The 25739-nt window shown below is 43.7% G+C and overlaps 1 protein-coding gene across 1 annotated transcript in view; it reads left to right on the top strand.

Moving 5' to 3' along the window:
* LOC306937258 (rho GTPase-activating protein 44-like) overlaps positions 1 to 25739 on the top strand; it is a gene marked incomplete at its 3' end in the record, with an annotated part of 76413 nt that overhangs the window by 43520 nt on the left and 7154 nt on the right. Inside the window, exons 3-9 of the mRNA XM_079520925.1 lie at positions 6049 to 6153; positions 9605 to 9681; positions 17092 to 17203; positions 18039 to 18115; positions 20324 to 20426; positions 22514 to 22582; positions 24408 to 24489. Coding sequence (XP_079377051.1) covers positions 6049 to 6153; positions 9605 to 9681; positions 17092 to 17203; positions 18039 to 18115; positions 20324 to 20426; positions 22514 to 22582; positions 24408 to 24489 — 625 coding nt within the window. The remainder of the gene's footprint in view (positions 1 to 6048; positions 6154 to 9604; positions 9682 to 17091; positions 17204 to 18038; positions 18116 to 20323; positions 20427 to 22513; positions 22583 to 24407; positions 24490 to 25739) is intronic.

Below are 25739 nucleotides of genomic sequence, written 5' to 3'. Positions count from 1 at the left end.
GCGTTTTGAGCTTGTAGATCAGCTATTTTTGCTATATATTTTAATTGACATCCTGAATAATTTGTTGCTATTTTTTAATTGGAATCCTGAAAAGTAACCTTTTTTTAATTTAATTTCAAATGCATTTAGTTATAGTTATGTTAACTTTATGAACTAAATAAAAATACATTTGACATAAAAAAAGACATTTTAATACTAGTAATTAGCTGAAATCAATAATAGATCAGTATTTTGATATTAACCTGTGGGCCGCATTAAGTGATGGTGAGGGCCGCATGTGACCCCTGGGCCGCATGTGGCCCATGTATGTACTAGGCCATTATTCTGTCCCAATGTTGCGTATGCCATGTGTCATTATAATGTAGGTTGAAAGTCTTACATATGTAAAACGCACACGCACACACACATTTATATTGCTCCTAAACATTTTGCCAAACATCACACTCACACTCCTATCCTCCTGGTGGAGACCTGTGCCCAGAAATGGAATATATTTAGGATGAAATGATCATTGATTAGATTCGGACTCACTGAGCAATAACCCACCCACCCACCAGAATCTCTCCCCAGATCGTCCGAGATCAGAGTTTGAATGAAAGTGGAATTGTGTGTGCAGGATGTAATTTGCATATACAGATGTTCATTTTTATTTTTAAGTATTTTTATTTGAAAAGAAAGATCCCTCTCTCCCTCACAGTCACACTTAGCCGGTGTGCCAGTGCTCACCCTCCCCTGTGGCAAAGTTGGCACCCATGCCTAAGGTTGCATAACCCCGACCTTATATCTAATCATAACCATTTGTATTATATAAATAACACCCACAGTGGATGGATATTGAACCTACAGTTGGGTGCCACCGATATTGTCCCTTATCATTTGACCCATTTAGGCCTGACCTCAAAATTTTAAAAAATCCTTCTAAATCCTCCAGTTTTCTGAAATACATATTTTCACGATTTTTCAAAAATAGCAGACCTACAAGCTCGTAGCGTGCCACTCGGTGGCGCGCTATGAGCTTGTAGATCTGCTATTTTTCAATAGCTAAATTATAACATAATGTTTAAAACACCAAAAGGGGTTCCCGCCCAAAATGGGTTAACTGTACTTTTGCGCAGATCACGCAAACCTCAGCAAAAAGAAAAGGACAATATCGATGGCCTCCAACTGTACTTGTCTTATTAGCCAGGGTTCCTTTTAACACTACTATAAAAAACATACTCAACTGCTCCGCCTGCTGGTTGATTTCAGAACTAATTTTGCATCAGATGCAACATGTGAAATACAGGAAAAGGAGAAGGGACAAGGTCGGTGGCACTCGACTGTATAGGATCATTAGCCCTCTCAACATCATCATCATACCACACAAGGCCTAGTGATTGGTCAGTAGGTAATGCGCTGCCGAGTGCCGACCAATTGGACAGCCCGGAGACTGAGTATAGAGTATTTTTCTCATGCCATCCGATGGCTGAATATCCACTAAAAAGTAAAAAAAAAAAAAAAAATTAAAGTAGAGTAGAGTATACCGCTGGGTACTGAAACAGCCAGGAAGAGGATGTAAACACTTTGACAGGTCTGTGCGTGCGTGCGTGCGTGCGTGCGTGCGTGCGTGCGTGCGTGCGTGCGTGCGTGCGTGCGCGTGTGTGTGTGTGTGTGCTCGTGCGTGTGCTCGTGCTCGTGCGTGTGCTTGTGCGTGTGTGTGTGCGTGACTGCATGCATAAACACTGTACTACACATACAGTGTACTGTATATAGTTACTGTTTGCCGCAACTTATATCTCCATATTTCATATTTTTGTGGTATTTTTCTTTTGGTACCTTCTCGTTCTACAGTGCCACACTGAAGTAGCGTAAATAGACGATCTGGAAGCTCAATATTGCGAGGCGTTTTGAGCTTGGCTGTTTTGGGTCATATGAGGTTTCCACCCAACAGAGGCTGTTATTTATTACTGTTATTTTATACAAGCTCTATTCTGGTAAGCTTAAAAAGCAGGTGGCTTGCACACATCCAGTTCCTGGCTGGTGCTGGACAAAGGTAGATACAGTTGGAGGCCATCGATATTGTCCTTTTCTTTTTGCTGAGGTTTGCGTGATCTGCGCAAAAGGACAGTTAACCCATTTTGGGCGGGAACCCCTTTTGGTGTTTTAAACATTATGTTATAATTTAGCTATTGGAAAATAGCAGATCTACAAGCTCGTAGCGCGCCACCGAGTGGCGCGCTACGAGCTTGTAGGTCTGCTATTTTTGACAAATCGTGAAAATATTTATTTCAGAAAACTGGAGGATTTAGAAGGATTTTTTTAAATTTTGAGGTCAGGCCTAAATGGGTCAAATGATAAGGGACAATATCGGTGGCACCCAACTGTAGATGCATACAGTGAAGAAGTCCCTATTCTGGTAAGCCCCTCCAATGTCCCCTGGAAATGGAAGCGACAGCAGTTTCATTTCCTTTTCCACATCACTGTAAAAAGGTTACACAAGAAGTAGAGTAAAAAAAAAAAAACACGTATTCCAACATGGTCAATGATAACGGCATTATCATCATGAGTTGCTTTTCTTGGTGAAAGACGACCGCACAATGATGATCTTTACTCCCAGTAAAGGTCCTTTTCTTGGTGAAAGACTACCGCACAATGATGATCTTTACTCCCAGTAAAGGTCCTTTTCTTGGTGAAAGACGACCGCACAATGATGATCTTTACTCCCAGTAAAGGTCCTTTTCTTGGTGAAAGACGACCGCACAATGATGATCTTTACTCCCAGTAAAGGTCCTTTTCTTGGTGAAAGACGACCGCACAATGATGATCTTTACTCCCAGTAAAGGTCTTTTCTTGGTGAAAGACTACCGCACAATGATGATCTTTACTCCCAATAAGGTCCTTTCAAACAGGCAGAGATTAACATGCCTGGTAATTCATTTTCATGAGACCTGCGTGTTTATTTGTGAAATCTGAAAATATGTTGTCTCGCTCTGAAAGAATATACATTCAAAGATTTGCTACATTTTCAAGATTTTTCAAAAATAGCAGAGCTACAAGCTCGTAGTGCGGCACTCGGTGCCACGCTATGAGCTTGTAGATCTGCTATTTTTCAATAGCTAAAGTATATTTAAACACAAAGGGGTTCCCGTCCAGAATGGGTTAATAGCCGACTGTCTGCTATTTTAGGCTAATGTTGCACCCATAATTGGGTGAAAAATAAAGGTAATTTGTCTTATTTTGTTTAGGTTTTCTGAGCTAAATTGCACCCAAAAAAACCACCTGAACTTTTAACATTCAGTATAGATGTTCTGTGGTCTGGGGGTTTTCTGGCTCAAACACGTGCTCTGATTTCATGGTGGACTGTGAGGTAAGAGTCCACAAATCCCATGACAATTCGCCAGCAGATGTCACTGTTGAGGGATTTTGCCTGTTTTTCATTGCAGCTCAAAAGGCTTCCGAAAATCCACTGAATGTCCAGGTTGTGTGGGTGTAACTGAGGTCATATAAAACCTAAAAGAAACACAAAATAATGAATGAAAACTAATGTCATGAAACCTTTAAATAGGATAGGAGTTATTTTATAATTTTTTTTGTGGCTTTCGCCTTTTATTTGATATTTTTATGGAGGGACAGACAGTAGGCTGACAGGAAATGGGGAGAGAGATGGGGGGGAAGACATGCGGTATAAGGGCCGGCCCGTCGGGATCGGGAGTCGAACCCGCGGCACACTGCCAGGCTGGATTACCAGCCAAGGTGCCTGGACCGCTGAGCCACGGGCCCAGGCCAGGATAGGAGTTATTTAATACAGTAGGAGCTGTGTGTGAGAGTTATAGCCTGTACATTGTGGATTATTAAAAAACCTTATGCCACCAAAAGGCCTCGATCCTCCCGTCAGACCCATTCATGTATTTCCCACGGTAGTGTAGTGTGGTGTGTCCCTGGGGCGGTCTTCACATCACATGTTGAAACAGTATCGCTTCCACATGCAGCGATCCATCCGTGTGTGTGTGTGTGTGTGTGTGTGTGTGTGTGTGTGTGTGTGTGTGTGTGTGTGTGTGTGTGTGTGTGTGTGTGTGTGTGTGTGTGTGTGTGACCGACCTCCGCCAGCAGGCTGTCAGAGCTGCCTGTTGTAACCAGTGGTGGAAAGTATAACTTTGTACTTAAGTAAAATTTTGAGGTATTTGTGCTTTACTTGAGTATCTCCAATTTCCAGTACTTTTACTTCTACTCCACTACATCTCGGAGACAAAATGTGTTTTACTTCACTACAATTATTTGAAAACTTTAGTTACTACGGTAGTTACTTTGGCGATTTTAATTTAGAAAATTAGAAAACAATGTCTCTCTGCATTTGATGTTTACAGTACCTTGCTTACTGTAAGCTGCTCTGGATGAAGAGTGTCTGCTAAATGCCTACATTGTAACAAACCACACCACACTGCACATTCTTTTTGTAAGATGGACGAACGGCGGTTTTGGTGCAGCCAACATCCATGTTTGTGTGATTCGTAGCGTTGGTCTGGCAGGAAACGGTGAGAAAACAAAGCAAACGCACGCTCAGCCACGAATGGTCCTCAATCATTTGTTTGTCTCCACCAGGCCTGAAGGCATGCGGGGAGAGAGTATGTTTGTCTCCACCAGGCCTGAAGGCATGCGGGGGAGAGTATGTTTGTCTCCACCAGGCCTGAAGGCATGCGGGGAGAGAGTATGTTTGTCTCCACCAGGCCTGAAGGCATGCGGGGGAGAGTATGTTTGTCTCCACCAGGCCTGAAGGCATGGGGAGAGTATGTTTGTCTCCACCAGGCCTGAAGGCATGCAGGGGAGAGTATGTTTGTCTCCACCAGGCCTGAAGGCATGCGGGGAGAGAGTATGTTTGTCTCCACCAGGCCTGAAGGCATGCGGGGGAGAGTATGTTTGTCTCCACCAGGCCTGAAGGCATGCAGGGGAGAGTATGTTTGTCTCCACCAGGCCTGAAGGCATGCGGGGAGAGAGTATGTTTGTCTCCACCAGGCCTGAAGGCATGCGGGGGAGAGTATGTTTGTCTCCACCAGGCCTGAAGGCATGCGGGGGAGAGTATGTTTGTCTCCACCAGGCCTGAAGGCATGCGGGGAGAGAGTATGTTTGTCTCCACCAGGCCTGAAGGCATGGGGAGAGTATGTTTGTCTCCACCAGGCCTGAAGGCATGCGGGGAGAGTATGTTTGTCTCCACCAGGCCTGAAGGCATGCGGGGGAGAGTATGTTTGTCTCCACCAGGCCTGAAGGCATGCGGGGGAGAGTATGTTTGTCTCCACCAGGATCGTAGCAAAAATTATAAATATTTTTGCTATATTTGAATTGAAAACCTGAATCATGTTTTGCTATTTTTTAATTGGAAATGTGGAATCCTGAAAAGTAAAATGTTTAATGAATTTCAAATGCATTTAGTTATGTTAACTGTATGAACTGTTAGCATAACTACATTGGACACAAAAAGACAATAACATGTTAATACTAGTCATTAAGTACTAGTCATTTAATACTAGTCATGAAGTAATTCAAGCGGGTTTGGAATTGTAACAGCTGAAATCAATACTAGATTCTGATATTAACCTGCGGGCCGCATTAAGTGAAGGTGCGGGGGCCGCATGTGGCCCCCGGGCCGCCAGTTGCCCACCCCTGATGTAGGGTTAGGCCAGTACTGAGGATACATAGGATCTACAGTGGGTCTACTACAGCAGGGGTTCTCAACGTTTTTGGCCGGGGACCCCCGGAAATGCTTTGGCAATGTCTCGGGACCCCCGCCCCGCCCCCTCCCGACCCCCAATATAAATTGACTGCTACAATAAAAATAGCAGATCTACAAGCTCATAGCGCGCCACCGAGTGGCGCGCTACGAGCTTGTAGGTCTGCTATTTTTGAAAAATCGTGAAAATAAAATTTAAAAAAACCCCTTGGGGACCCCCTAAAATAATTTGGCGACCCCCCGAGGGGTCGCGACCCACGGGTTGAGAACCCCTGTACTACAGTGCGACTGTTGCCATTGTAATTGTCTGAGGATCATGTGTTTTTGTTTTTGTTGTGTGTGTGCAGATCGAGAGGCGGATGGAGCTGGTGCGTCTGGTGTCTCATAACACACACAAGAGGCTGGTGTCGTGCTTGCAGGGTCAAGTGGGGACGGACTCGGAGAAGAGACACGTAAGGATCTTCCTTCTATTCCTTCCAGGGATGATGATGATGATGATGATGCACCGATATATCGGCCGCACGTCACTATTTGCCAGGGATGCACGATACGGAAATTCCTGGCCGATACCGATGTTTAACCCATTTTGGACTGAGGTCGATAAAAAAAAAAGGCTTCTAAATCCTAACATTTTTCTGAAAAACCTATGTTTCTATGTCAGTGGTGCTCAACCTTTTTCATGTCAAGGACCCCCAGATTTATCTCTACTGGGCCACGGACCCCCATCTGAAAATATGTAGTTCCAGGGACCCCCCCCCCCCCCCCAGAAGCCAATATTTTAGCTAAAAATGTTCGCTCTGAAATATATATTCAAAGATTTGCGCCACATTTTGTGCTAAAGTAATATATTGAATAACATATAAATGTAGGTTTTAAGGCTAGACTGGCATATGGCATTGTAGAGAGGTTATTGACAGATGAGATCTCTCCATTGTGGAGAGATCACTCCCAATCTTCCGCCGTAGTCTGAAAACCCACCTCTTCAGACTCCACCATGGCCCGAAGCACTTGCCCTAGCCTAGCCCCTTAGATAGCACATTATGTAGACTTAGATAGTATTTTAAACAGACTATAGACTTATAGACTTATAGCTCTAGAATTGCATTTTATGTAGTCATAGCACTTTATAGTACACATGTATAATATATAATATAGTATAGTATGTATAGTTTACATAGATACTCCACTGTTACGTTCTTAGTTTACGCATGATTCATGATAACTACTTTTTTATATATGTGATGTATGCCATGCTTTTGTTATTGCTTAATGTAAGTCGCTCTGGATTAAGAGCCTCTGCTAAATGCCTAAATTGTAAATTGTAAAATTGTGGGGCTGCAGGACTGAGGACTCTGGAGATAAGTCAACACAAAGTGTAAAAAGCATTTGTACAATTGTGTGCTCATGAACATTTACCACGTTATGTCCGCATTGATACAGAAATTAATGATTACTAAGCGAGCGACGCGTGGTGTACAGTGAGAGCGCTCTGGTGCTTGGCTAGCGTTCGGCTAGCGACATTAGCCGTGGCCAGCGTTGGCTGTTTAAACAATTTACTCTGTCAACTAACGTATAGCAGACGATAGTGTGGTAGATGGTGGAGGAGTCCTGCAGTCTATGCTGTTGCGTGGTGTTGTTTTGTGAGTTTATATCCATGAAGACGAGTCACGTTGGTCTTTAACACACAGGCTCTGTGTGATAATAATCTTGAAGCACCGCGCCAGCCGGCACGAGTGTCACTGCCAGACTGGATTACCAGCCAAGGTGCCTGGACCACTGAGCCATGGCCCAGGCCAGGTTGACAATCTTAACAATATCTCAAACTTATATATAACGCTTTTCTGAGGACCCAAAGACGCTTTACATGAAAATAAAAAAAACAACGTTATTAGGGAAGAAACCCACTAAAAGCTAAGGAATAAAAACATTAAAACGGTGAAAAGATTTTGCTAGGGAAGGCAATTATTGAAGAGGTGGGTTTTTGAGGGCGGTGTTGAAGGTTTGGAGGGTGGAGGCATCGCATCTTGAAGATCTCAAAAGCGTTTTGAGATTGTGGTCCTTTAATGTGGCACACAGTGACAAGTTAGTCGAGCTCTTTGAAGTTTAGGATCTTCACAACCGACTTGTTCCCCAAGCTGATCCCCAAGGTCCTCCGCACCCTCCATATGAAACGTTGCGGAGATTGGCTTATTTAAGAAGGTCACCGCCCCTTGAGAAATGAAACGATAAAGGACAGATTAGCCATGATGTGTTCCTGCTGCGCCTATCAGCACATAGTATTTCTCCTTACATAACACACGCACGCACGCACGCACGCACGCACGCACGCACGCACGCACGCACGCACGCACGCACGCACGCACGCACACACACACGCACAGTGACTCAGGAGAAAGATATTCAACTCTGGACGTCTGCCAAAACATCTCCGCTCGCTGTGTGTGGAGGCCAGGCAACGGCATATAGTCACAATCACTCTGCACACTGTCTGTCTGTCTGTCTGTCTGTCTGTCTGTCTGTCTGTCTGTCTGTCTGTCTGTCTGTCTGTCTGTCTGTCTGTCTGTCTGTCTGTCTGTCTGTCTGTCTGTCTCTCAAATGCAACACAGCAACTCATGAACACAAAAACAACCAAAAACGCCACGCACACAACGCACAAAGACAATGACGCCGACAGGTTGACGAGGACAGACGAGACGTTGTTGTAGCCACGTCTCCTCATGAACATCATGTGCTTTTTTACCGAGCGTGTGTCAGCGACTCTGCCACTCCGAAAAACAACCACCAGGCCCTCGTAAACTTACCCATTTAGACCTGAGCTCGATTCTACAAAATGTCAAATCTAAAATCCTGACAGTTTTCTGAAAAACCCTATGTTTCTTATGTAAGTCGTTCTGAAACCTTTTCATGTCAAGGACCCCCAAATATATGTGACATTGGCCGCCGACCCCCCATCTGAAAATATGTTGTTCCATGGACCCTCCCCAGAAGTAAAGATTTGAGTTAAAAAACGCTCTGAAAGAATATATATATTCAAAGATTTGCGCCACATATTCAGGAATTTTCATAAATAGCAGACCTACAAGCTTATAGCGCGGCACTGAGTGCCGCGCTCTGAGCTTGTAGATCTGCTATTTTTCAATAGCTAAAGTATAACATATTTCCCGCCCAGAATGGGCTAAACACCATAGATCAGGTGCCCCGTAATACTTTGATAATATTTGTAACGTATCCGTATCACTTCAGTTTAGTTAGTATATATTGTTTTCTTTTTATCTACACCATATCCTTTACCAAAAATAGCAGATCTACCAGCTCACAGATGCAAAGCTTGTGTTGTGTTGTATCCTTTACCAAAAATAGCAGATCTACAAGCCCATAGTGCGGCACTTGGTGGCGTGCTATGAGCTTGTAGATCTGCTATTTTTAAATAGCTAAAGTCTGCTATTTTTGAAAAATCGTGAAAATGTGCCTCAAATCTTTGAATTATGTTCTTTCAGAGTGAACGTTTTGAACTCAAATTTTTGCTTCTGGGGTGGGGGTCACTGGAACAACATATTTTCAGATGGGGGTCGGTGGCCAATTACATATCATGTTTGGGGGTCCTTGACATGAAATATCGAGCACTACTGATACAGAAACATGAGGTTTTTCAGAAAATTGTCACCTTTTAGACGACATTTTTTAAATTCGGGCCTAAATGGGTTTTAAAGTAACACTGCAATTCATGGGTAGCGTCGATGAAAATGTTATTCACAGAGTTGCCTGTGAATAACATTTTTAGCTGAGCCAAAGAAAATGTTGAAAAACCACTGCCATAGACAATCACTGTGACTGATGATCTTAGCTGAAGTCCATAGAACTACATTTCCCAGCATCCTCATCATCATTTATTTTTCCCCCCAGAAAAAGCTGCCCCTGCTGGCACTGTGCCAGACCATGCAGGACGGAGGCGCACAGCTGGGGGACGAGAGCCTGATTGGGTGAGTGTGGAAACTATGTTGACCGCAACTTAAAGGACCACTTCACCACTTTTCAACCTATCTTCAGGTTGAAAAGGCCCTCACTAATAATCATGAAAGAATGGCGCAATTCTTTTCTACTCCGTCTGTGTCTCATAGGAGGGCTGTGGGCAGTTCAGAAACCATCCTCCAGTGACATCATCGATGGGGAATACAAGCTAATAGAAACTGCAGGCTTTCTAGTCCTGAAAAGTTGCAATGCGAAAATGGAAGCCATCGTTCTCACGATAATGAAAATCAAAAAAAAAAAAGATCTGCCTAATGATGATGTCACTGGAGGACGGTTTCTGAACTGCCCACAGCCCTCCTATGAGACACAGACTGAGTAGAAAGAAATCGTACCTATTATATGAAGATAGGTTGAAAAGTGGTGAGGTGGTCCTTTAAGGATGGACGTCCAGTCCAGTAGGATGACTCGACTGGGATGATATGAGAATCATGGTTTCTGCTGGTGAAAAGATGTAAAACTAGTTCAGTCAGACAACTCATGGATTGAATTAAATCAGTGGTATTCAAGCTTTTTCATATCGAGGGAGGCCCATTAATTATTCGGCATTTGAGCCACGGACCATGGAGATTTAGCCTCTCGGACCCAAAACTAAAGAATATTGTTGTCGTTGGATGAGATTTTGTCCATGTAAAATGTATACATTTTTAAAGATCTAATTAGGGTCAATTTGGACCACCTGGAACACTCTCAAAGACCACTGGTTGAAAACCACTCAATTAAAGCCGTTGTATGTAACTTTAGGTTGTGTAAAAAAACAGTGGTGGAAAGTAACTAAGTACTTTTACTTAAGTACTGTACTTAAGTACAATTTTGAGGTATTTGTACTTTACTTGAGTATTTCCAAATTCCAGTACTTGTACTTCTACTCCACTACATATCAGAGCCAAAATGTATACTTTTACTTCACTGCAATTATTTGAAAACTTTTAGTTTACTAGTTACTTTGGCGATTTTGGCCTGGGCCGTGGCTCAGCGGTCCAGGCACCTTGGCTGGTAATCCAGTCTGGCAGTGTGCCGCGGGTTCGACTCCCGATCCCGACGGCCTTTACTGCATGTCTTCCCCCATCTCTCTCCCCATTTCCTGTCAGCCTACTGCCTGTCCCTCCATAAAAAAATAAATAAAGGCAAAAGCCACAAAAAAAAAACATTTACTTTGGCGATTTTAATTTTGATTAGAAAACATACATTAACCACTTCAACCCTATACATTTCGGCCATCTGTACAAAGTTTATTTTCAATAGACTTTGTACACATTTTGAACTTATGAGTATTCTGCAATATGAGTACTTTTACGTTTAGTACTTTTAAGTACATTTTGATGCCGATACTACATAAGTAAGTAGATAAGTAGTTCTAAATTGCAGTATTGGTACTTTTTCCATCACTGGTAAAAAAAACATGAAATGTGTTTTTCTAGCCATCGTGTCCCTCTGTGGCAGCAGCTAAAACATGAAATGTGTTTCTCTAGCCATCGTGTCCCTCTGTGGCAGCAGTTAAAACATGAAATGTGTTTCTCTAGCCATCGTGTCCCTCTATGGCAGCAGTTAAAACATGAAATGTGTTTTTCTAGCCATCGTGTCCCTCTGTGGCAGCAGTTAAAACATGAAATGTGTTTCTCTAGCCATCGTGTCCCTCTGTGGCAGCAGTTAAAACATGAAATGTGGGCCTGGGCCATGCTCAGTGGTCCAGGCACCATGGCTGGTAATCCAGTCTGGCAGTGTGCCGCGGGTTCGACTCCCGATCCCGACGGCCTTTACTGCATGTCTTCCCCCCCCATCTCTCTCCCCATTTCCTGTCAGCCTACTGTCTGTCCCTCCATAAAAAATATAAAATAAAGGCGAATGCCACAAAAAAAAAACATTTAAAAAAAATAAAAATAAAAAAAACATGAAATGTGTTTCTCTAGCCATAGTGTCCCTCTGTGGCAGCAGTTAAAACATGAAATGTGTTTTTCTAGCCATCGTGTCCCTCTGTGGCAGCAGTTAAAACATGAAATGTGTTTCTCTAGCCATCGTGTCCCTCTGTGGCAGCAGTTAAAACATGAAATGTGTTTCTCTAGCCATCGTGTCCCTCTGTGGCAGCAGTTAAAACATGAAATGTGTTTCTCTAGCCATCGTGTCCCTCTGTGGCAGCAGTTAAAACATGAAATGTGTTTCTCTAGCCATCGTGTCCCTCTGTGGCAGCAGTTAAAACATGAAATGTGTTTCTCTAGCCATCGTGTCCCTCTGTGGCAGCAGTTAAAACATGAAATGTGTTTTTCTAGCCATCGTGTCCCTCTGTGGCAGCAGTTAAAACATGAAATGTGTTTTTCTAGCCATCGTGTCCCTCTGTGGCAGCAGTTAAAACATGAAATGTGTTTTTCTAGCCATCGTGTCCCTCTGTGGCAGCAGTTAAAACATGAAATGTGTTTCTCTAGCCATCGTGTCCCTCTGTGGCAGCAGTTAAAACATGAAATGTGTTTCTCTAGCCATCGTGTCCCTCTGTGGCAGCAGTTAAAACATGAAATGTGTTTCTCTAGCCATCGTGTCCCTCTGTGGCAGCAGCTAAAACATGAAATGTGTTTCTCTAGCCATCGTGTCCCTCTGTGGCAGCAGTTAAAACATGAAATGTGTTTTTCTAGCCATCGTGTCCCTCTGTGGCAGCAGTTAAAACATGAAATGTGTTTTTCTAGCCATCGTGTCCCTCTGTGGCAGCAGTTAAAACATGAAATGTGTTTCTCTAGCCATCGTGTCCCTCTGTGGCAGCAGTTAAAACATGAAATGGGTTTTTCTAGCCATCGTGTCCCTCTGTGGCAGCAGTTAAAACATGAAATGTGTTTCTCTAGCCATCGTGTCCCTCTGTGGCAGCAGTTAAAACATGAAATGTGTTTCTCTAGCCATCGTGTCCCTCTGTGGCAGCAGTTAAAACATGAAATGTGTTTTTCTAGCCATCGTGTCCCTCTGTGGCAGCAGTTAAAACATGAAATGTGTTTCTCTAGCCATCGTGTCCCTCTGTGGCAGCAGTTAAAACATGAAATGTGTTTCTCTAGCCATCGTGTCCCTCTGTGGCAGCAGTTAAAACATGAAATGTGTTTCTCTAGCCATCGTGTCCCTCTGTGGCAGCAGCTAAAACATGAAATGTGTTTTTCTAGCCATCGTGTCCCTCTGTGGCAGCAGTTAAAACATGAAATGTGTTTCTCTAGCCATCGTGTCCCTCTGTGGCAGCAGTTAAAACATGAAATGTGTTTCTCTAGCCATCGTGTCCCTCTGTGGCAGCAGTTAAAACATGAAATGTGTTTCTCTAGCCATCGTGTCCCTCTGTGGCAGCAGTTAAAACATGAAATGTGTTTCTCTAGCCATCGTGTCCCTCTGTGGCAGCAGTTAAAACATGAAATGTGTTTCTCTAGCCATCGTGTCCCTCTGTGGCAGCAGTTAAAACATGAAATGTGTTTCTCTAGCCATCGTGTCCCTCTGTGGCAGCAGTTAAAACATGAAATGTGTTTCTCTAGCCATCGTGTCCCTCTGTGGCAGCAGTTAAAACATGAAATGTGTTTCTCTAGCCATCGTGTCCCTCTGTGGCAGCAGTTAAAACCATGAAATGTGTTTTTCTAGCCATCGTGTCCCTCTGTGGCAGCAGTTAAAACATGAAATGTGTTTCTCTAGCCATCGTGTCCCTCTGTGGCAGCAGTTAAAACATGAAATGTGTTTCTCTAGCCATCGTGTCCCTCTGTGGCAGCAGTTAAAACATGAAATGTGTTTCTCTAGCCATCGTGTCCCTCTGTGGCAGCAGTTAAAACATGAAATGTGTTTCTCTAGCCATCGTGTCCCTCTGTGGCAGCAGTTAAAACATGAAATGTGTTTCTCTAGCCATCGTGTCCCTCTGTGGCAGCAGTTAAAACATGAAATGTGTTTCTCTAGCCATCGTGTCCCTCTGTGGCAGCAGTTAAAACATGAAATGTGTTTCTCTAGCCATCGTGTCCCTCTGTGGCAGCAGTTAAAACATGAAATGTGTTTTTCTAGCCATCGTGTCCCTCTGTGGCAGCAGTTAAAACATGAAATGTGTTTCTCTAGCCATCGTGTCCCTCTGTGGCAGCAGTTAAAACATGAAATGTGTTTCTCTAGCCATCGTGTCCCTCTATGGCAGCAGTTACTTTTTACCTGCAGAAACACACTGTCCTCTCGCTGTGTTGTCGCTGTTTTGGTACACAAGGACGCTCTCGGTTCCTGTCGAGAACTATAACCATGAAAACATCTGATACGCAGGTTGTTTTGGTAGACGGGGGGGGGGGAAGGAACACAGCACAAGGACTATTTAAAGAGGACGGGAAGCGAAGACCGCACGGTGGACTCCATGTTGCTCCCTGGAAAGAAAGAAACATGTGCAAGTTGAGACCAAGGAAGTTGTACATGACAAATCATAGATATGGCACAAATTAAATGGCCCATCAGATGGCGTGATGCCACTGAAAGGAGAGATGCTTGTATATCATTGTCACGTCATTGCATTTTACCTTTTTATATTAACGTTTGAACAGCAAGTGGATAAGAAAGACCCAGCATGGATCATCATCACATAGACAGTAATGTTGGTCGGTGACATATGTATCTTCCAGGGAGCTACATGGAGTCCACCGTACGGTCTTCGCTTCCCGTCCTCTTTAAATAGTCCTTGGTCTAGCAAATCACACTTGTGTGAAGTGAGGGGCGCTCTTATCATCATACATCATCATACATCACATTCCGTGCTCAGCCAATCAAATCATCACAATTTCTTTTTTTATCCCACGATTATGCAACCCATTTTTTCACTCAGTCAATTATCTAATGTAATCCTGGGCGCTACACTTCCTCTGCCAACCTGGGGGGGCAGCGGACTGACATCATGCTTCCTTCTATGCATGAGGAGTCCAAGCTTCTTCATTTCCCCGGCCGGACGTAGCGCGTGGAAGGAACACGTTATTCCGACCAGTTCCTTTCCCCTCCATCAGGCGCCCTGGCTGGCCAGGGGGAGGCAGTTTAGAGACCAGGATTACTGCCTGTTTTTTTTGTGAGGGTACCTACCCTAGGGGACACGGGGAGAACATGCAAACTCCACACAGAAGGGCCCTTACGCCAACCCCGCCTCGGTTATGGGCACTGATGACGGAGGAGAGAACACTTTTCTGCCCTCACTTTTATCCTCAGTATGTACTTTGCTCAGCCAATCAAATCATCGCTATGGGGTGATCAGCCAATCCTCAGTCAATGTTTGTGTTCACACAAACCCTCAAAGCTGGGTATAGGAGGGGAAAATCACACCCGTGTGAACTGAGTGGTGTAAGGTCTTATATAGACTGATCAGCTGTGGTCTGACGTAATGTCTGACGTAATGAAATCACACCCGTGTGAACTGGGTGACCATAGCAACCATGCTCATTTGTTGGTACGAACAGACACGTAAACTAACAAAGCCAGTTGTAGGAGTGGTTTACACCACTCAAAAAACATACAAATAAATACCCAGGGATTGTGAGCTTGTAGATCGGCTATATTTCACATACAACAAGGTGTCCACCCGACAATGGATGTTTCTGAAGGATTGAATGAAGGGGATCGAGGCCCCTCTTGTCATTTTGAGTATATATTGCAGATCTACAAGCTCACAGTGGGCCTGATTCATCAAGTTATTTTGTGTTTACCGGGATTTCCGACCATGTCGCGTGTGGGTCAAGGATTTATCACAATCTTTCGACCGTGACTTTGGGCGAGCACTACGCGCCCTTTCTCACGTGATGTGAGAAAGAGGCTGATCGACTTACCAGGGATCAAAGCTTGCGTATATGTATTTATGCTTTAGTCTTCATGCTGAATCAATTAATAGTCCCAAACCTCAAATACAATGTATGTGCCCAACATTTGTCAACACATTTTATAAAGATGTTTTGGCCATTATCTCTGGAACGGAAGGTCCAATCTGTTCTCCCTTCCCACGCAGCCGATCGACTCAGTCAAAGTTTGAAGCCGTGCTCTTCAAAGCCAGCTCTCCAAAAGTGAGATCATGTCGCTACAGGCTGCCTCATTGGGCACAGATGCACCCCCATTTTGTTGTGGTATTAATTCATAATAGGCTACTGTAGGCTACTGTATATTGATCACATCATGAACGCCACACATCATGCATGCCTCAGCAACTCCAAATGTCCCGCGAATCATTTAATATTTTTTTATAGACGACGTATCCTCACATGAACGCATCTGTCCGTGTGTCCAGATTCAGATCCATTTCCCCAGGCATTCATCTGACATACGACAGTGATATCAAGTTAAAGGTACATTCAGTGATTTCACTTAATTCAACTATCACTTATTTTTTCTTATTTTTTGGATAATTCTCCCTACTATAAAGTGTGCTGACCATATAAGGAGTTCCTCCCTGTCCCCAGTGAGCCCCTGGGGTCAAAAAACCCTAGTTTCGGTTTGGGCTTTGGGTGGCAAAGCTTTCATCCAATCAGGATGAGAGGTGCCTTCCTCCAATCATGATCGAGTGTGGCTGGCATTGGTGCGCGTGCTGTTGGTCTGTTGTACTTCCCCCACTGTAGAGCGTGTGCATGTGCACATCTTGTTACCGGGTGGACCGGGTTTTTTTCCAAATCACCCAAATCACTGAATGCTCCTTTAATCAATTTTTCTGAAAAAAAATATCCGATATATTTTTACCTCTGCAAAGGTGAGTGAGCAATATTGTTCAATAGAAATGGCTTTTATAATATTCTCGCCAAGTTGTATTAGCCGTTAGTCTTGAGGTTGAACTAAAAATAAATAAATGCACTTCTTTCTCATTATAGGTGAGATAATTATATCCTATTTGCATTGCACAAATTGCACGTGAGATTGGGCGTACCGAAGAATTCACACTCCTTTAGCCACTTTAATTACACCTGGGTGTGAATTTCCTTGGTAAATCGAGCCCAATGTGTTGCAGCATGTTTTTGGAGCTAGCTTTGTAGATCAGCTATTTTCGGTGCAAGACACCCGCATGCATCTACCATGTAACTCAACTTAACTCCTGAGTAATGTGTTGAGGAAAATGCCACTCTCACACTCTCTCTACTCTTTTCTCTCTCTCTCTCTCTCTCTCTCTCTCTCTCTCTCTCTCTCTCTCTCTCTCTCTCTCTCTCTCTCTCTCTCTCTCTCTCTCTCTCTCTCTCTCTCTCTCTCTCTCTCTCTCTCTCTCTCTCTCTCTCTCTCTCTCTCTCTCTCTCTCTCTCTCTCTCTCTCTCTCTCTCTCTCTCTCTCTCTCTCTCTCTCTCTCTCTCTCTGTGTGTGTGTGTGTGTGTGTGTGTGTGTGTGTGTGTGTGTGTGTGTGTGTGTGTGTGTGTGTGTGTGTGTGTGTGTGTGTGCAGTAAGATGATGGAGGTGTGTGGGCAGGCAGAGACCACCCTGGCCTCTGAGCTGATGGAACATGAACTACAAATAGAGAGAGACATCTTGGAACCTCTGTACCAACTGGCTGAGGTAAACGCTACGCTACACTACCCTACCCAGAATACTACACTACGCTACACTACACTACCCAGAATACTACACTACACTACGCTACACTACACTACCCAGAATACTACACTACGCTACACTACACTACCCAGAATACTACACTACGCTACACTACAATACACTACCCAGAATGCAACACTACATTACACTACGCTACACTACCCTACCCAGAATACTACACTACACTACGCTACACTACACTACCCAGAATACTACACTACACTACGCTACACTACACTACCCAGAATACTACACTACACTACGCTACACTACACTACCCAGAATACTACACTACGCTACGCTATGCTACAATACACTACCCAGAATGCAACACTACATTACACTACGCTATGCTACGCTACACTACACTACACTACCCAGAATGCTACTGGTACGCTACAATACAAGATTGAGAGAGACATCCTGGAACCTCTGTACAACTGGCAGAGGTACAAAGTGTTTACTAAAAAAATATTTACTAAAGAGCGAAGAGAGAGAAGCTCGGGGTTGAAGTGGTCACTGTGTGCATAATGCATTTTGGGCGGGAACCCCTTTTGGTGTCAGCATTATGTAATGCTTTAGCTATTGAAAAATAGCAGATCTACAAGCTCATAGCGCGCCACCGAGTGGCGCGCTATGAGCTTGTAGGTCTGCTATTTTTGAAAGATCGAAGAACGACTGACATAGAAACATAGCTTTTTCAGAAAACTGTCAGGATGTAGAAGACATTTTTAGAATCTGTTCTCGGGTCAAAATGGGATAATGCATTCTAAGCCTTTGTTCTTTGGGGTTCCAGGTGGACATTCCCAACATTCTGAAGCAGAGGAAGCAGCTGTCCAAACTGGTGCTGGACTATGACTCAGCCAGGACCAGGTACACAGTGCTCTGACTCATACACACATACTATGACTCAGCCAGGACCAGGTACATTGTGCTCTGACTCACACACACACACTGTGACTCAGCCAGGACCAGGTACACAGTGCTCTGACTCACACACACACACACTGTGACTCAGCCAGGACCAGGTACACAGTGCTCTGACTCACACACACACTGTGACTCAGCCAGGACCAGGTACACTGTGCTCTGACTCACACACACACACACACACTATGACTCCGCCAGGACCAGGTACACTGTGCTCTGACTCACACACACACTGTGACTCAGCCAGGACCAGGTACACAGTGCTCTGACTCACACACACACTGTGACTCAGCCAGGACCAGGTACACTGTGCTCTGACTCACACACACACTGTGACTCAGCCAGGACCAGGTACACTGTGCTCTGACTCACACACACACACACACACTATGACTCCGCCAGGACCAGGTGCACTGTGCTCTGACTCACACACACACTATGTCTCAGCCAGGACCAGGTACACTGTGCTCTGACTCACACACACACTGTGACTCTGCCAGGACCAGGTACACTGTGCTCTGACTCTCACACACTGTGTCCGCTACAGGGCTGCGCTGTGCTAGCCTCGCTAACGTAGCCAGACAATATCACTGCATGGGCAATTTGCATTGCCTACGCAAGATAAGTCTGGCTACGCGAGGCTAGCGCTGCGCTGTGCTGTGCTGTGCTGTGCTGCGCTGTGCTGTGCTGCGTTGCGTAAATCGGCGGCTCTCTAACCTTTATCGAGTACCCCCTTTTTACCCGACTACAATGTTTTGGGGAATTCCCCTCCTTGGCCGGGGGAGATATTATTAGTCTTTAATTAAATGAACGTATCATCACTGCTGACATTGACCACATGACTCTTGTCCGTATACAGGTGGAACCATGTTATTGTTGACTACATGACTCTTGTCCGTATAAAGGTGGAACCATGTTATTGTTGACTACATGACTCTTGTCCGTATAAAGGTGGAACCATGTTATTGTTGACTACATGACTCTTGTCCGTATACAGGTGGAACCATGTTATTGTTGACTACATGAATCTTGTCCGTATACAGGTGGAACCATGTTATTGTTGACTACATGACTCTTGTCCGTATAAAGGTGGAACCATGTTATTGTTGACTACATGACTCTTGTCCGTATACAGGTGGAACCATGTTATTGTTGACTACATGACTCTTGTCCGTATAAAGGTGGAACCATGTTATTGTTGACTACATGACTCTTGTCCGTATAAAGGTGGAACCATGTTATTGTTGACTACATGAATCTTGTCCGTATAAAGGTGGAACCATGTTATTGTTGACTACATGTCTCTTGTCCGTATAAAGGTGGAACCATGTTATTGTTGACTACATGTCTCTTGTCCGTATAAAGGTGGAACCATGTTATTGTTGACTACATGTCTCTTGTCCGTATAAAGGTGGAACCATGTTATTGTTGACTACATGTCTCTTGTCCGTATAAAGGTGGAACCATGTTATTGTTGACTACATGTCTCTTGTCCGTATAAAGGTGGAACCATGTTATTGTTGACTACATGTCTCTTGTCCGTATAAAGGTGGAACCATGTTATTGCTGACTACATGACTCTTGTCCGTATAAAGGTGTTGACGACATGACTCTTGTCCGTATAAAGGTGGAACCATGTTATTGTTGACTACATGACTCTGTCCTTATAAAGGTGTTGACTACATGACTCTGTCCGTATACAGGTGGTACCATGTTATTGTTGACTACATGACTCTTGTCCGTATAAAGGTGTTGACCACATGACTCTTGTCCATATACAGGTGGTACCATGTTATTGTTGACTACATGACTCTTGTCCGTATAAAGGTGTTGACCACATGACTCTTGTCCATATACAGGTGGTACCATGTTATTGTTGACTACATGTCTCTTGTCCGTATAAAGGTGGAACCATGTTATTGTTGACTACATGACTCTTGTCCGTATAAAGGTGGAACCATGTTATTGTTGACTACATGACTCTTGTCCGTATAAAGGTGGAACCATGTTATTGTTGACTACATGACTCTGTCCTTATAAAGGTGTTGACTACATGACTCTGTCCGTATACAGGTGGTACCATGTTATTGTTGACTACATGTCTCTTGTCCGTATAAAGGTGTTGACCACATGTCTCTTGTCCGTATACAGGTGGTATCAGGCCACCAAGTCCAGCAACCAGGCCATGGCGGCCAAGGTGGACTCCCTCAAAGACGAGATGGAGGAGGCGCTCAATAAAGTAGAAATATGCAAGGTACTGAAAACACACGGACACGTCGTCACGTTTTAAGACTTTCGCTTTATCGCATCATCGAAGTGGTTCTCAACCTTTAAGTCCTTTTTGGCGGGAACCCCTTTTGGTGTTTTAAAGCATTATGTTATACTTTAGCTGTTGAAAAATAGCAGATCTACATGGTCGTAGCACGGCACCGAGTGCCGCGCTACGAGCTTGCAGGTCTGCTGTTTTTTAAAAATCGTGAAAATGTGGCGTAAATCTTTGAACATTATATTCTTTCGGAGCGAACGTTTTTAACTCATATTTTTGCTTCTGGGGGGGTTCCTGGAACAACATATTTTTAGATGGGGGTCGGTGGCCAATTACATATACTTTTTGGGGTCCTTGACATGAAATATTGAGAACCACTCATATAGAAACATGAGGTTTTTCAGAAAATTGTCATGATTTAGAAGACATTTTTTTAATTTAATCTAAATGGGTTAAGTCCTTTTTAATACCCCTCCCAAAAAAAAATAGAAACTGAAAAAAGACCATCACTAGCATCAAACGTAATCAACAAACTGTTCCCATACTAGTGTATGGGATGAACAGGGCAGGCATTGTAACAGGTGCTGCTTATTAGGAACGTGTCAATTAACCCATTTAGACCTGAGAACTGATTCTACAAAATGTTTTCTCAATCATGACCGTTTTCAGAATAACTGACCTGTTTCTATATCAGTGGTTCTCAACCCCCAGAATTATATGATTATATTGGCCACGCGGACCACAATCTCAAAATATGTTGTTCCAGGGACCTCCCAGAAGCAAAGAATCATTTGAATAAAAGATGTTATAGAATATAATGTTCAAAAATGTGCACGTTTTCATGATTTTTCAAAAGTGCCGCGCTACGAGTTTGCAGATCTGCTTTTTTTCAATAGCTAAAGTATATAAGTGCCGTGATTTTTGTTCCACCCTAAAATATGATCCTCAGGTTTTATTGTTATATAAGGAGGTATAATTTTTTCAAAAAAGTGTACAGTATTTGTTAAAATGTTGTTTTTATGTGGGCACGCCCACCAGTTCATTAAGTATGCCTGGTTTGGCCTGGTGTGGCCGCACCCACAGCTGTAGTTGTGTGATAAAGGGGGAGGGGTTAGGGGAGGGGCTGATAATGTGATGTCACTATATTACTGTTTATTTCATTGGCCCGTTTGACTGTCAAGGGTTCAGCCTCCAGGAAGAAACTCTAAATACAAAGTTAATACACCATCGCACATAAAACGACTCTAGGGTGTCTAATGAAGTACTGTCACCTCATAGACACATGAAAAACTGGACAAATACAAAAATTGTGGCACTCCATCTTTAAAGTTCCATTGCCTTGTCCCGGTCGCTGCCCGCACAGAATACAAAACTCTGATGCTGGCATTCAAAGCAACCAAAGGTATGGCTCCCCCATATCTCACAAGTATGATTGAACCCTACAAACCCTCCCGCGCACTCAGATCAGCCAACACAGGGAAGCTGGAGGTACCTTCACTAAAAACGCCGGGACAACGCTCCACACGTCCCAAACTCTTCTCCCTTCTGGCTCCAAAACTATGGAATGCACTTCCCATCACAGTCAGAACTGCAGCCTCACTCCCAATCTTCCGCCGTAGTCTGAAAACCCACCTCTTCAGACTCCACCATGGCCCGTAGCACTTGCCCTAACCTAGCCCCTTAGATAGCACATTATGTAGACTTGGATAGTATTTTAAACAGACTTACAGCTTGTTACGTAGACAGCTCTAGAATTGCACTTTATGTAGTCATAGCACTTTATAGTACACATGTATAATATATTATATAGTATAGTATGTATAGTTTACATAGATACTCCACTGTTACGTTCTTAGTTTACGCATGATTCATGATAACTACTTTTTATAGATGTGATGTATGGCATGCTTTTGTTATTTGCTTAATGTAAGTCGCTCTGGATTAAGAGCGTCTGCTAAATGCCTAAATTGTAAATTGTAAATTGTATCTGGACTCCATCAAAGAGTTGGCAGCCACGTGACATCACAAATGGATGTTCTACCGTATTCTCTCTCTCCTATCTCTCCTCCCAACAGGACCAGCTTTCTGCCGACATGTACAACTTTTCTTCTAAAGACAGCGACTACGCCAGCTACTATCTCACGGTGAGTTCAGTACATTGTACGGTATATATATGTGACTTTACATAATGGTTTATGTCAGTGGTTCCCAGACCTTTAACACATTTTGTGCCCAAAACGTCTGTGGACGTCCTGGGTATTACCGCACGTGCATAGCCCAAGACGTCTGTGGACGTCTTTTATTTTTTTATTTTTTTTATTAAAAAAAATCAGAAAAATCAAAACCCCTTTTTTTTTTTTTTTTTTTTTTTTACACGTGGTGCCAAAGTTTGTTTTTTTTCGCCATTGAGAATGCATTTGGCGTTTAAATTAAATAACTCAGAAACTATAAAACATTTCAAAGTAAAAAGTTCCAGCATGTGTCTCCACAGTCAGCTGAATTATAAAAAATGTGAATGGATTTTCTAGGTGAAAGTGATTTTGGGCAGTTTTGCGTGGGCTCTCAATGTGTTAAATGTCAAGGACCCCCAAATTGACACTAATTGTCTCCACCAGGCCGAAGGCATGGGGAGAGAGTATGTTTTGCACTCCGTCCGTGTGTGTGTGTGTGTGTGTGTGTGTCCGTCCGTCCGTCCGTCCGTCCGTCCGTCCTTCCGTCCGTCCGTTACCAGCTAATCTCCGGCACCGTTAACCCGGTCGATGCCAAACTTTGCACACACACTCCCTGGATGCCAACGATGAACCTCTGCCCCACATTTTCCAGAACGGACTGTTATAGCGCCACCATGAGGCAGCTTTTCACCTTTTCTACCTAAAACTGCACCGATCTGCGTGAAACGTTGCATGCACACTCCCTAGAGGCCAAGGACAAACCTTTGACCTGCATTTTCCGCATCTGCCTTTTATAGCGCCACCAGGAGGCCGACTTTTGTAAAACACATTTTTTTATATTACTCCTCCAGATTCTGTCCAAAAATCTCACAAATCGTTACACAGTATCTCTATGGTCATGTGCTCAAGTCGGATCTGTCCGATATTTCATATTCCATCCTAATTGGCTATAATTGGCTTTCACAGTTTGCAAGATTGCCCCGTTTTGAACAAAAGCCTCAAATCATGAACGCAGCATGCAATTTACGTGAACTCTTTCACAAATGTTCTTACTTGGCTGAGGAATATATCCCACCCTTTTCACATTGGCCTGTTATAGTGCCACCAACAGGTTGATTTTTGCTAAACACATTTTTCATCCAATCATCCAATTGCCATCAAAGGCAAACATGTTTATATTACTCCTAAACATTTTGCCAAACATCTCACACAGTCCTATCCTCCTGGTGGAGACCTGTGCCCAGAAGGGCACTTTTTCTAGTTATTATCCTGCGGCCCTCTCCATTTCAAAAGACATGCCAGGTAGAAGGTTTTTACGGCTCTAGCAGAGATTCTCAACCAGTTTCATTTCAAGGACCCCCCAGTTTGACATGCATCAGTCTACGGACCCCCATTTAATGGCATTTCTATCTCTGGGACCCCAATTTATATTGTAAAATCAATGTTAATTTACAAATGGACCCTAACTGGTCCATTTGGTTCCATTTGTTCCATTTGTAACTCTCAGAGTTACAGACCCATAAGGGTCCATTTGGTACCAAACTATCATTTAGCTGGGGGACCCCTCGGGGTCCCCGGACCCCACTTTGGGAACCACTGGTTTATGTCATGTAAACACAGGGCACATGCTTGTACCCCCCCCCCCCCCCCCCCCCACATTACTACATTCCCCCCCAAAAAATCAGCAATTTCAGCATCATTGTCTTACGATACATGTCTATATCTTGCAATGCCCATGTTGAGGTGTGTGCGTGTGTGCGTGTGTGCGTGTGTGTGTGTGCGTGTGTGTGTGTGTCAGTTGTTGGAGTCTCAGGCAGATTACCACAGGAAGTCCTTGGCGGCCTTAGAGACCGCTATACCCAACATCCAGTTACAACAAGGTAAACAGACAGACAGACAGACAGACAGACAGACAGCTCCCGTAGAACCAGTGAGAAACTTTTCCGTCTCTTGACAGATTTATCGCCGGTCCTTTTTCTCTGACCGTTGAATCAAATCCCCAAACGGATGTGAAAGCGCCGCATGCATGCCAGAGCGTCTACTGAGCTGTGTAACAGCTTGTCTTCTAACCCATTTAGGCCTGGCGTCGACATTTAAAAAAATATCTTCTAAATTCTGACATTTTCATTTTCTGAAAGATGTTTCTATATCGGTGGTGCTCAATATTTCATGTCAAGAACCCCAAAAATTATATGTACTGTAATTGGCCGCCGACCCCCATGTGAAAATATGTTGTTCCAGGGACCACCCTCAGAAGCAAAGATTTGAGTTAAAAACGTTCACTCTTTGAAAGAATATATATTCAAAGATTTGTGCCATATTTTCACGATTTTTCAAAAATAGCAGACCTACAAAGCTCGTAGCGCGCCACTCGTGGCGCGCTATGAGCTTGTAGATCTGCTATTTTTCAATAGCTAAAGTATAACATAATGTTTAAAACACCAAAAGGGGTTCCCGGTCCCCAAAATGGGTTAAGAAGAGGCTGCCAGACTGCATCACTGCGTAGTACTGGCTCTTCATTTCTTTGGAGCAAAAAAACAACAAAACTAAAAAAAGTCCTTGTTTTTACTGGCCTCCCAGAATGTGAGAGTGAAAACAGTTCCATTGTCTTAATCTCTTAGTTAAAGGTTTCGGTTTATGAAAAAGAAAAGGAAACTTAGTTAACAGTTCTAGTGCCGCTAATTGTTTGATCCAGTGTTCCGCCGCTCCATAATACGCTATTCCCGCTATTTGTTTAATGCGTTTAATTCTCTGTTTTAAAATAATTAAAAAGAAACATTTATCCGGGACCTGATGACGAGGCCGTCGCGTCATGATGACGAAACCGGAAATCAAGTCATCATCTGGGCTGCTAGGGCTTCTGGGAAATTGAGCCCAATGCAAGTGGACGGGGGGTTTGTTTGGACTACAACTTGCTCTGCACTGTGGTTTCGTTTCGCATTGTCATGGCGAAACATCTGGTGCGTCTGATCATAACAAGACGACGGACCATTTTTTACCGGAATTTCGTGGTTGAAAGCTGCAAATACTTCAGCGTATGCTCCAAAGGTAATAAAACAATGTCGGCAGCGTTGGATATTTGATTAAAATGCGGGGAACGCGGGGTATGGCGTCAAAGTGTTAATTCAGT

Source organism: Electrona antarctica (assembly GCF_951216825.1).
Source record: "Electrona antarctica genome assembly, chromosome: 14".
Lineage (NCBI taxonomy): Eukaryota > Metazoa > Chordata > Actinopteri > Myctophiformes > Myctophidae > Electrona > Electrona antarctica.
The sequence above is the reverse complement of the archived record's forward strand: the minus strand, read 5'-3'. Positions and strand labels throughout refer to the sequence as shown.